Source organism: Oncorhynchus clarkii, chromosome 27 (assembly GCF_045791955.1).
Source record: "Oncorhynchus clarkii lewisi isolate Uvic-CL-2024 chromosome 27, UVic_Ocla_1.0, whole genome shotgun sequence".
NCBI classification, from domain to species: Eukaryota; Metazoa; Chordata; class Actinopteri; order Salmoniformes; family Salmonidae; genus Oncorhynchus; species Oncorhynchus clarkii.
The window spans coordinates 28,886,635-28,900,128 of NC_092173.1; the positions used below are offsets into that span (position 1 = coordinate 28,886,635).

Below are 13,494 nucleotides of genomic sequence, written 5' to 3' on the forward strand. Positions count from 1 at the left end.
GAACTATGGGTAACCTGCTGGCCCTTGTGTATGTATTAGTGACTGTGTGAGGTGATGCGAGAACTTCCCACCTATGCCACGAAGATGGCCCTCTGCGGCTCACTGAAGCCTGCCTGGAGGCTGCAAAACTTGGCTCATCCCGCAGGAGCATGGAGAAAGATCCAGCTTGCGTAGGAGGACGTGAGGGAGGAAGGGAGGGTGAAGAAAATATGGAAATAGACAGACAGGCTGAACCAAAAGGGAGAACACAGGATTTTTCAAAACCGAATAATGCCTTCATTGTTTGAGGAAAACCCCAAAGGAAAACATTAGGTTACTCTTGTCGATTTATTTCTAGACCTTTAGGCGTAAAATGTTAGTTATCACAACTCAAGGATGGATCCCCATATGTATCAGCCCAACACACCTTAATTCCAATTCAACCTTTATAAAATTCGATTTGAATAACGACTATAATCAATAACACGGGATTCGTGGCCATCATTCATCACATAATTGTTATGATCAATTTCCCAAAGTGGAATTTCGTGTTATGTAATTGTGTCATGCTCTTACTTGTTCCGTAATCCAACATATACAGACTATCTGTGATTGTATCCGCTAGGTGGCGACCATGGTCTAAAGTGTTTCATCTTGGACAGCGCTGCACATCACTGGAGACAACTTTCATATGGGGATCACAACGCGGTACAATGACGAGTAAGGCGGTTTAACTCACGTTATGAGAAAAATGACAAATATCTGCCTACACATGACAACGACTAGTCCGAAGAAATAATTAAGATTTTTACGATTATTTGAGCAAAGCACTTTTGAGACACGTGCTATAGCCTAGACTTAATTAGGGATACCAATGTTGAAACGTTACTGGGAATTTCATCTTTATTATTAATAACAATGTAACGACTTTATCTTGGAAGTTTATTGGTTGTCTTTAACAAGAAAAGGAGTGGTGTCCGCATGAAAGAAATGCACTAAATATTACAGTAACAACTGGCCCTTTACACAGTCCCATTTGGCCCAGTGTCCACTCATGGCTGAGGGGTAGGGGGACAGTTAATGATTATTTGGCCGTTTGCCCGTCCACTGCGTTTCCTATTTGGAATGACTGCCGCGTCAGAGCGCTCAGACCCGCCTCCCGGCTGTTTTCGGAGCATCGCTCTATCCCTGCTTCAAACGCATATTCCACAGGGAGAGAGAGTGAGCAAGACCTGCGAGGAGCGGAACGAACGACGAGAAAAAAGGCGAACGACAAATGGCACTCATGGCTGGGATTTTGTTTACGGCGACCTTTGTGCTGCTTGGGATTTCTATGTTAGTTTCTTCGGCACGGATTTATCCTCCAAATGAAGGTAAGACTTGGAATAACAGCGGAGCCCCGTCTTGGACTTCTTCTCCGTTAGTTTATACTCCGTCCACTTCGTGTGTGAGCCGGACCACGAGCCCGTTGTCCCGTAGCTATTCTGGACTCGTGCAAGAACCTGCAGCACTCAAATAAAGGGGCAACACAATTCTTTTGCTCAACAACATGTGCCATTATTCTCTGACATTGGATTTCCATATGCGTCAAACCCATCGAACGTTTTGTGTCGTAGGCTACTTGGTCCTTTTGGTACCCAAATTGTTGAAAGCGCTTGGCAGAAAGCCGGAGCGTATGAAGTCTATATGGGGCTCTAGCAGGGTCCGAGTGGAGTTCTGGGAAGTCTACTTCAGAGTTTCTGTTAATTAAGCAACAGTCACCTTCTTCAACAATTGTTTTTCTTTTCTTGAGCCATATAGGCTACAAAGACTCGATTTTATGTAGCAATCATTATTGCTTTGGAGGGCGTCTGTGTCTGGTTTTGTGCAGGACGGTGGTGCAACCCCCCCCCCCCCTTCCAAAATGAGCCATGTTATTTTAGTTCATAACCATGTATTGCAGTCGCAGTTCTGTACAATAATCCCCACTCAATTATCAAGTGGCTCTGGTGCATTTTCTATGTCAAATGCATTAACTTCAAAACAGTACGCAAATAATTACCTAAACCAAGTAATTTCAGATAAATGTTAACATATAAAATTAAATCCACTTTCTAAAATTAAATTAAGTAAACATGTAATCGTTTACAATTGAGATTTTCGTCACTGCGCACTGAGAAGATTGCAGTAAGAAATATAAGAGACTTGATAAATCTCATCACGGATTAATTTTGATTTCTCACTGAAGAAAATTAATTTAGAAGTCCGTGCTCCTCTAATTGACTTCGATTGATCATCATCGAACCTCAGGAGTTAAAACAGACAAACGGAGTCTCCAATATCTGGGCCTATTTCTTAACCAAACATCCAGTTTCACTCACTGGGTTACAATGACAATACCCATGGTTCTTTATACAAATATCAATGGGGTCCCTTTATGTTTTTAATCACAAATCCCCCTGAAAAAATATCAACATTACGCATTTGAGTAATTCAAACATATTACATATTTTATGGAGTTATATGCGTGGACATGGGCCCATAGATAGGTCCTTACACATCGATCATTAGCCTATTTCTGACAGTTTTTTCGTTGAGCAGATTGTGCAGAATTGTTTTCCTCGATCAAACTGCATAACTATCCAACTATGGTAACATAACAGCACCGTGGCTTTTCCAAACGGTATATTAGCACTGTAGACCAGATTACACATCATCCGTGTTATGAACAGCCTATAACTGCTCACTTCTCTTTCTATGTTTTTCAGTGACGTTACTGGACTCCAGATCCGTAGCGGGGGAGTTGGGCTGGGTCGCCAACCCAACAGAAGGAGGGGTAAGTGCCCCTCGTTAGGACGCGAGTCCCCCGTTGATTCAAAATGGAGAGATGATGTCCTCTATAGCCTACCGGCCCCCTCCCTCCTCTCTCTCTACTTGCAGTAATGGTCAGATTCTAGTCCGATACTGTAGCAGGCGTCGGGTTTCCTGAATAGACCGCGGATTGAATCGGTCTTTGTGGAGAAACTTTATATCCTTTTCCCCCATTGAGGCGCGGGGGAGAGGAACTTGGCAGCACAGAAAGGGCCCTCTGGAATGGATGAATGAAGGGAAAGGGCAGCGGGTTTCAGTCCTCGCTGTATGATTGGATTGGGCCATAAAGCGATAGGGAATGTGATCGGACTAAATGCGTGATCCCGTGGTCTAATTGGGATATATATAGTTGCGCTGATCATGTACAGAGTGCGACTGTTTCGGGAATGGCGGTGAAGGGGCCCGGGGTGCGCGCGGCTGGGTCCTGTCTGGCACACTCCCCTGTCAGTTGTTCCCCGAGCAGAAGCAGCAGCAGCACTGGCGTCTGATTAATTGCATGGGACCATCTTATAGTTTTAGTCGTATTTATAGACTAAACCAACAAGGTGTCCCAAAGTAGAGCAACATATGCTATCCAAGAGCAATGACGTTCTTCTGTCTTTTCAGACATCTTCTGGCATATCCATTATATTTTAATGGTACTGTTTATCGTATGCTATAGACCCATAACAGAAACGTTGATCTTTTGTTGCAGCTCCGCCTCTCCAACTCTTGTTTTATTCACCATGGGGTTGAGTTGTTGTTCAATGAACTTGGTTCGTGTGTGCTGCTGTTAGTTGCTCTCTGTTCCTCCTTCAACCGTTTCCTCCGTGGCGGAGTGATTGACAGGGTGCTTGCTGGCAGCGCCGACTGGCCTACATTCACCCTCTCATTACAACCAATTGCCCACATTCTCTCTCTCCTCCGCTATCGGGAAAGGTGCGGCCTTATCTGCCACACCGGTTGATTTCCACGATAAAGGGCCAAGCAGAGAGAAGAGAGCAGTGGAATAGAGCAGCGGGGGTTACGGAGTCTCACCCATGTTTAGAGTTATCTCCCCTACTCAAAGGAATAGTGCTCTGAACGAGATTATTTATGATAACACGTTGAATCAAATAAAGCGCAGGATACACCCTTCCCCGTAGTAATAGCTCTATTTGGGCTCCTTTCTCTGCATACTATATAGTCCTAACCAGATACAAGCAGAAGGCTGGTTTATCTGCTTTTGTTTTTAAATGCAATAAATTAGAAAACCCTTTTTTAACCTCATTATGAAACATGTAAAGGCCCAGTGAAGTGAAAAACGTGATTTACCTGTGTTTATGTATATTTCCACACAATAAGGTCAGATAATAATGTGAAATTGTGAAAATTATGATGATGCCCTTTTAGTGCAAGAACTGTTTGAAAAGACTGCCTGAAATTACAGCCTGTTTTGGTGGGATAGAGTTTCAGCCTGTCTGTTGACATCACCAGGTGGTAAATTAGCTAATAAACCAATAAGAAAGAGATTTCCAAACCTCTCTGCCAATAAAAAGCTAGTTCTCAGTTTTCCCCTCCCCACTCAGACCACTCCCAGACAGTCCTAGCAAAATTCTTTACTCTTTGCTGAGAAGCTATTTTGTTTATTTTTTTGACCATTATAATTGAAAGCAATCACAGTAAGGTCCTTAATTGTTACCCAGAAAGGATTCGATATTGAGATAACAACTTCTGCATTGGATCTTTATGAGCATGCCATAATGCCCCCAATGCCTTTCAAAACGCCATATACCCTAGGCTCTTTATCATAAGTAAAACAAACATTGCTCCTATAATAATAAACCAGCCAGTCATCAATAACGTAATCCATACACCCGATCCATATGTGTGCTGTCAAAACCCTATCCCTCTCCAAAATAATTTGTATACCTACAGAAAGAACACAGACACACTTTTTCTATTGGGTTTCTGTTCAAGTCACTTGGGTTTCTTTTCTAATCACTATAAGCCATTACAGACTTGGGGCCTATCCATTAGCTCATACATAAGATTGTTTCAATACCCCCTTTCCTTTCTCTTTGCTCTCTTTCTGTATTTCTCTCCATTTCGTGACCTTTAAATTGATCATGGAGTTATGGGGATTTACATTGAGACATTAAATTTGACATTATAGTAATAATGAATGGTGCATGTTCCCCAAGGATTTGGTTGGTTTCCTTTTATGTGGAGATAAAACTTACTAGTCGGGATTGAATACAGTACAGTAGGACTATTTGTACTTATTTCTGCCTGTACCAGTAGTAGTTTCATTATTAAAGGCCTTACTATTTATATTAGGCCTTGTCATGCATTTATTATTCTTGAATTGACAAGCTTGGCCATTAAATAATTGGCCTAGTGGGACACATATATTGAGTCACCATTTTGCTATGGTCTTTCTCAATGCTCTTTCTCAATGCAAGTCAATGTTTTTATGTGGCCAACCATTTTCCAGAATTTTCTAATGTTGATATAATGTTTGTCAGAAGTTTTCCTAACATTGTCTCTGTGTTTGTGTCCTCAGTGGGAGGAGGTGAGCATCATGGATGAGAAGAACATTCCCATCAGGACGTACCAGGTGTGTAACGTGATGGAACCCAACCAGAACAACTGGCTTAGAACGGACTGGATCCTCCGAGGTGGAGCCCAGCGTGTCTACATCGAGATCAAGTTCACCCTGCGCGACTGTAACAGCCTCCCTGGTGTCATGGGAACCTGCAAGGAGACCTTCAACCTCTACTACTATGAGTCCAACAACGACAAGGAGCGCTACATCCGAGAGAACCAGTTTGGCAAGATTGACACGGTGGCAGCCGACGAGAGCTTCACCCAGGTGGACATCGGAGACCGCATCATGAAGCTGAACACGGAGGTCAGGGACGTCGGAGCCTTGACCCGGAAGGGTTTCTACCTGGCCTTCCAGGACGTGGGAGCCTGCATCGCCCTGGTGTCTGTCAGGGTGTTTTATAAGAAGTGTCCCATGGCTGTGAGGAACCTGGCCCAGTTCCCTGACACCATCACCGGGGCCGACACCTCCTCACTGGTGGAAGTCCGAGGATCCTGCGTGCATAATTCTGAGGAGCGTGACGTTCCCAAAATGTACTGCGGGGCGGACGGAGAGTGGCTGGTGCCCATCGGGAACTGCCTGTGTAACCCGGGATTCGAGGAGAGGAACGCTAAATGCCAGGGTAAGTTAAGGAGAGAAATCTTCCGTCTGCCTCAGATATATATATTCCTTTAGTCGCTGGCAGCAGCTGTTCTGCAAGGTTATTTATACTTGTCTCTATCTTTCTCTCTTCATTCACCTTCCATCTCTATCTCCATACAGAAGCCTGCTTCTTTATCATATCTCCCTCCTCTCTCTCTGTAGGTCTCTTTGTCTCACTCCCTCCATGTATCCCGCCCTCTTTGTCTCTCACTCTCTCCCTCTTGCCCCCTCTCCTCTATTCACCAACCTCTCTCTCTGTTGCTTGTTGTCTCTCTCTCCTCCACCCCTCCCTGCGTCTATCCTACATGGTATCAGGCTGGGTAATAGAAGCAGTGATGATTGTAAATTCCGCAATTATCCAGGCCATTGGGATGTTTTAGTTAGGCCAGGAGAACAGGCCTTCTATTGGGATGTGTTAGTTCGACCAGGGGAACAGGCCTGCCTGTCTGCCGTGTGTCTCTGGTGGCTAAATTGCTCAGAAGAGATCAGTCTTAATATATACCAGTAGCTGCCAGTCTGTCTCTCTCCTCCTAGCCCCAACACCAGACCCAATCCCAGCCAGATGATTCCCAGTCTGTCGCTCTCAATCTCCTCCACATCCCACCACCAGCCCAAACCCCAGCCAGATGATTCCCAGTCTGTCTCTCTCTATCTCCTCCACATCCCACATCCCACCACCAGCCCCAACCCTAGCCAGATGATTCCCAGTCTGTCTCTCTCTATCTCCTCCACATTCCAACACCAGCCCCAATCCCAGCCAGATGATTCCCAGTCTCTCCCAGTCCCTCTCTCTCCTCGCCACCCCAACACCAGCCCAAATCCCAGCCAGATGATTCCCAGTCCCTCTCTCTATCTCCTCCCCACCCCAACACCAGCCCAAATCCCAGCCAGATGATTCTCAGTCCCTCTCTCTATCTCCTCCCCAACCCAACACCAGCCCAAATCCCAGCCAGATGATTCCCAGTCTCTCACTCTCTCTATCTCCTCCCCACCCCAACACCAGCCCAAATCCCAGCAAGATGATTCCCAGTCCCTCTCTCTCCTCCCCAACCCAGCTCCAATCCCAACCAGATGTTTCCAATTCTCTCTCTCTCCTCCCCATCCCACCACCAGCCCCAATCCCATTCAGATGATTCTCAGTAGGGCCAGTGCTCATTCACCTCATTATATGCTGGTGGATGAGAGGTGGAAAGAAACACACACACACACACACACACACACACACACACACACACACACACACACACACACACACACACACACACACACACACACACACACACACACACACACACAGAGAGAGAGAGACATGCACATGCACACACAGCATTGAGGGTGAGGGGGAAAAATGCTACAAGTGTTTGTTTTACTCTTCCATCTCAATTATCCCTCTTGGTTCTGTTTAATGTTTGAGTGGCTATACGTAGTGGATGTCTTATATTAACCATCAGCATATGAATAACAACATGGCAATGCAAGAAAACAAAATTGTACTCAAAAGCCAGCGGAGACCATATATATGTTGAATCTGTCGATACAATTACCAAGGATATATAGGCCTGCTGTGTGTTTCTCTCTTGGTGCGTGGCTACAATGGGGGACGGGCCACTCTACCTACCTTCATTTACGGGGGAGCCTTTAAGCTCTATCTCAGAGAACTAATTGCCTGACAAACAGGCCTGGTGATTTAGGGTACTAGGGCTGGCTCCTTCTGAGGGGGGACGTGGAGGGCGCACTGAGGTACAAATGGTCACAGATGGTGTGTGTGTGTGGGAAAGGTTGCGGGTGAGGGGGTAGCATTTCGTGGCAAGAATGTTCTTTGGAATGGAGCCCGTCTCCCCTGTTGGTGGCTGTGGCTGTGTGGATAGCTGGGGCCAGTTTCTCACTCCCCTGGGTTGCCTTCAAAGAAGGAGAAGGCAGAGATGGAGGGATGAAGGAGAGCAGATTGAGGGTAGTTAAATACACTTGTTCAATTCAGTTAATCTCTTTGAATGATTATGTATCATTACTGGTTTGAGTCAGCAATATTTCATTCCCTCTCATACCAATCTCACTGGCAACTATCACATCAGAGTTAGTTCAGACACACACTCACGTTCTGCCTGGGTCTCCATGGCTACCAGAGCGTCAGTCCAGGGTTCACCTCAGTGTTTGATGGGTTAAAAGGTGGAGCTCACTGTCAGCCTTCAAGTGCACTGATGAGCTGGTTAATATTCCACAGCATGACGAGGCAGAATAGTGGGGGGCTCAACTTCAATATAATCATGTGGTCCAAGACACTAAAGAGGGGCTGAGATGGGGGGTTGGGTCTCAAGTCCTCTGTCAGAAAGAGGGTGTGTGTGTGTGCAAAGGTTATGGGGGTACCTTGGCCTCTGGTTCCCAGCAGTGGTGAGTGAATGGGACTCCTCCATCATTGTTGGAGCAGTGAGGTTGGGGGGTGTGTGGGTTAGGGGGGGTCAGGGGATTGTGAACGCTGGCTGAGGGTCAAAGGTCACTAAGTTGTTCATCCATCTTGCTGGTATGTGTGACAAGGTCGTGGGCCAGGATTGATTAAGATGTTAGTATCCTGACAGCTGGGTGCTCGGGGGCCGCCAGGATGTACACAGAGCACAGGGGCCAAGGGGTAAAGAGGCCAGGCAGGGCCCCCCGAGGATGACCGGGGGTTTGCTTTTGGGTACCTTTCTTTTCTCTCTCATTCCCTTGTTTCTATGAGCTTGGGTAGCAGGGTAGCGCTCTCTCCCGCTAGTCGTCTGTTGAGGGTGACTCCATTGTTGGGGGGGGGGGGGTCATGTGTGAGTGTGTGTATCGATGTGTGTGTTTATGTGTGAGTTAGTCTGTGTATTGCGTTCATGTGGGTTGATGTGTGTGACTGTGTGTTTGTGTTAGAGGTTCGACAGATTATGATTTTTCAACGCTGATACCGATACCGATTATTGGAGGACCAAAAAAGCCGATACCGATTAATCGGCCAATTTTCTTTTCAATTTATTTGTAATAATGACAATTACAACAATACTGAATGAACACTTATTTTAACTTAATATAATACATCAATAAAATCAATTTAGCCTCAAGTAAATAATTAAACATATTCAATTTGGTTTAAATAATGCAAAAACAAAGTGTTGGAGAAGAAAGTAAAAGTGCAATATGTGCCGTGTAAGAAAGCTAACGTTTCAGTTCCTTGCTCAGAACATGAGAACATATGAAAGCTGGTGGTTCCTTTTAACATGAGTCTTCAATATTCCCAGGTAAGAAGTTGATAGGCTTGAAGTCATAAACAGCGCAATGCTTGACGCACAACGAAGAGCTGCTGGCAAAACACACAAAAGTGCTGTTTGAATGAATGTTTATGCGCCTGCTTCTGCCTACCACCGCTCAGTCAAATACTTAGATACTTGTATGCTTGTATGCTCAGTCAGATTATATGCAACGCAGGACACGCTAGATAATATCTAGTAATATCATCAACCATCAACCATGTGAAACTAGTGATTATGATTGATTGTTTTTTATAAGATAAGTTTAATGCTAGCTAGCAACTTACTGCATTCGCGTAACAGGCAGTCAGTCTCCTTGTGGAGTGCAACGAGAGAGAGGCAGGTCGTTATTGCGTTGGACTAGTTAACTGTAAGGTTTTCAGTTCAATGTAACATTGAAACGTTTAGGCTACTACATGATACTCTAATTTTCCCTGTGAGTTTCTTTTTATTTTTTAAAATATTTTTTTTGTTTGAATTTGACCCCTTTTTTCTCCCCAATTTCGTGGTATCCAATTGTTGTAGTAGCTACTATCTTGTCTCATTGCTACAACTCCCGTACGGGCTCGGGAGAGACGAAGGCTGAATGTCATGCGTCCTCCGATACACAACCCAACCAGCCGTACTGCTTCATAACACAGCGCGCATCCAACCCGGAAGCCAGCCGCACCAATGTGTCGGAGGCTACACCGTGCACCTGGCCACCTTGGCTAGCGCGCACTGCACCCGGCCCGCCACAGGAGTTGCTGGTGCGCGATGAGACAAGGAGATCCCTACCGACCAATCCCTCCCTAACCCGGACGGCGCTAGGCCAATTGTGCGTCGCCCCACGGACCTCCCGGTCGCGGCTGGTTACGACAGAGCCTGGGCGCGAACCCAGGGACTCTGATGGCACAGCTGGCGCAGCACAGCACAACGCCCTTAACCACTGCGCCACCCGGGAGGCCCCATCATGAGTTTCTATTGGACAAATTCAGGTATGTTTATCCCCATTTCATTCCGTTTGCTTCCGTTTAAGAAACGTTTTTCAACAGAATCGACAGAATGAATACAACCCTGATCACACACAAACTGTTCACTTTCCAAGCCTCATATAATTGTTGTATCCTTTTGCCATCTACGCGCTCTCCTCCTCTCACCTTATCCCTTCGCTTGTGGACTTCGGTGCACAACACAACAGCTGTCTGTGACCAGGCGAAAAAACCTTTCCAACTCATACCTTCATATCATAACTGCTACACACAGCCTACATCGTTGTCACCATATTAGCTAACATAATGTCATAGTCAACATAGCTACTAGAACTAATGCATTAGTAAATCCCCTACAATAATGCAGTACATTGTACACACTGTAAGCAGTTTAGCAGTTACACCAGCGGGCCACGGGGGCATTAAATTAGTAAAACCAAAAGCTTACCTTGACTTGGAAGAGTTCCAGTGTTGGATAGTTATAGCATGCTAGATAACATAGCATCCCTCTGTTTGAGCCAGTTGTTTGAGTAGGCTAAACTAGCTAGCTGCATTTGCTACCTAAGTAAGAAGAAATTAAGAAGTTTGTTTGTGGAAGGCAGTGAGCACCAAGAGCCTCCTAAGTTTTGTATTGAAGTCCATATACCCAGAGTAGGACAGAATCTAGATCGCCTCCAGCTACACTCCGGTGCCTCCCTACAGAGTTCTGTTGAGGCTACTGTAGACCTTAATTGCAAAACAGTGTGCTTTAATCAAATCAAACTTTATTTGTCACATGCGCCGAATACAACAAGTGTAGTAGACCTTACCGTGAAATGCTTACTTACAAGCCCTTAACCAACAGTGCAGTTCAAGAAGAGTTTAGAAAATATTTACCAAATAAACTAAAGTAAATGTCAATGTAGTAGTCCGGGGGCCATTTGATTAATTGTTCAGCAGTCTAATGGCTTGGGGGTAGAAGCTGTTAAGAAGCCTTTTGGTCTTAGACTAAGCACTCTGGTAACGCTTGCCGTGTGGTAGCAGAAAAAACTATCTATGACTTGACTGGAGTCTCTGACAATTTTATGGGCTTACCTCTGACACCGCCTATTATATAGGTCCTGGATTGCAGGAAGCTTGGCCCCAGTGATGTACTGGGCCGTACGCACTACCCTCTATAGCGCCTTACGGTCAGATGCCGAGCAGTTGCCATACCAGGCCGTGGTGCAACCAGTCAGGATGTTCTCGATGGTGCAGCTGTAGAACGTTTTGAGGATCTGGGGACCCATGACAAATCTTTTCAGTCTCCTGAGGGCGAAAAGGTTTTGTTGTGCCCTCTTCACAAATGTCTTGGTGTGTTTGGACCATGATAAATTGTTGGTGATGTGGACACCAAGGAACTTGAAACTCTCGACCCGCTCCACTACAGCCCCGTTGATGTTAATGGGGGCCTGTTCGGCCCGCCTTTTCCTGTAGTCCACGATCAGCTCCTTTGTCTTGCTCACATTGAGGGAGAGGTTGTTGTCCTGGCACCACACTGCCAATTATCTGATCTTCTCCCTATAGGCTGTCTCATCGTTATCGGTAATCAGGCCTACCACTGTTGTGTTGTCAGCAAACTTAATTGTGTTGGAGTCGTGTTTGGCCACACAGTCATGGGTGAACATGGAGTAAGGGAGGGGACTAAGTACACACCCATGAGGGGCCCCAGTGTTGGGGATCAGTGTGGGAGACAAGTTGTTGCCTACCTTTACCACCTGGCGGCGGCCCGTCAGGAAGTCCAGAATTCAGTTGCAGGGAGGTGTTTAGTCCCAAGGTCCTTAGCTTAGTGATGAGCTTCGTGGGCACTATGGTGTTGAACACTGAGCTGTAGTCAATGAACAGCATTGTGTTCCTTTTGTCCATGTGGGAAAGGGCAGTGTGGAGTGCTATTGATATTGCATAATCTGTGGATCTGTTGGGGCGGTATGCGAATTGGAGTGGGTCTAAGGTATCCGGGATGATGCTGTTGAAGTGAGTCATGACCAGCCTTTCAAAGAACTTTGTGGCTACCGACATGAGTGCTACGGGGCGGTAATCTTTTAGGCAGGTCACCTTTGCTTCCTTGGGCACAGGGACTATGGTGGTATTCTTGAAACATGTAGGTATTACAGACTCAGTCAGGGAGAGGTTGAAAATGTCTGTGAAGACACTTGCCAGTTGGTCCACGCATGCTTTGAGTTCAAGTCCTGGTAATCCGTCTGGCCCAGTGGCTTTGTGAACGTTGACCGTTTAAAGGTCTTGCTCACATTGGCTACTGAGAGCGTGATCACACAGTCATCCAGAACAGCTGATGCTCTAGTGCATGCTTCAGTGTTTCTTGCCTCGAAGCGAGCATAAAAGGCATTTAGCTCGTCTAGTTGTCTCGCGCCACTGGGGAGCTTGCGTCTAGGTTTCTCTTTGTAGTCCATAATAGTTTTCAAGCCCTGCCACATCCGACGAGCGTCAGAGCCGGTGTAGTAGGATTCAATCTTAATTGTGTATTGACGCTTTGCTTGTTTGATGGTTTGTCTGAGGGCATAACAGGATTTCTTATAGGCGTCCGGATTAGTGTCCCGCTCCTTGAAAGTGGTAGCTCTAGCCTTTAGCTCGATGCGGATGTTGCCTGTCATCCATGGCTTCTGGTTGGGATATGTACGTACGGTCACTTTGGGACGACATCATCGATGCACTTATTGATGAAGCCGATGACTGAGGTGGTATACTCCTCAATGCCATTGGATGAATCCCGGAACATATTCCAGTCTGTTCATTGCAAAACAGTCCTGTAGCATAGCATCCGCGTCATCTGACCACTTCTGTATTGAGCGAGTCACTGGTCCTTCCTGCTTTAGTTTTTGCTTGCAAGCCGGAATCAGGAGGATATAATTATGGTCGGATTTGCCAAATGGAGGATGGGGGAGAGCTTTGTATGCATCTCTGTGTGTGGAGTAAAGGTGATCTAGAAGTTTTTTCCCTCTGGTTGCACATGTGCACACTGGTAAAAAATGTGGTAAAACTGATTTCAATTTGCTTCCATTTAAGTCCCCAGCTACTAGGCGCGCTGCTTCTGGGTGAGCATTTTCTTGTTTGCTTATGGCCTTATAGTGGCAGCATCAGTCTGTGGTGGTAAATAGACAGCTATGAATAATATAGATGAAAACTCTCTTGGTAGATAGTGTGGTCTACAACTTATCATAAGATACTTTACCTCAGGTGAGCAATACCT

General features: G+C 45.8%; 1 protein-coding gene across 1 annotated transcript in view; it reads left to right on the forward strand.

The window, feature by feature from the left end:
• The first annotated feature begins 1,180 nt into the window (after positions 1-1,180).
• Positions 1,181-13,494, forward strand: part of LOC139385529 (ephrin type-A receptor 4-like) — a 59,853-nt gene continuing 47,539 nt past the window's right edge. Inside the window, exons 1-3 of the mRNA XM_071130657.1 lie at positions 1,181-1,352; positions 2,727-2,794; positions 5,354-6,017. Of these exons, the coding sequence (XP_070986758.1) occupies positions 1,256-1,352; positions 2,727-2,794; positions 5,354-6,017 (829 nt within the window). The 5' untranslated portion in view covers positions 1,181-1,255. The remainder of the gene's footprint in view (positions 1,353-2,726; positions 2,795-5,353; positions 6,018-13,494) is intronic.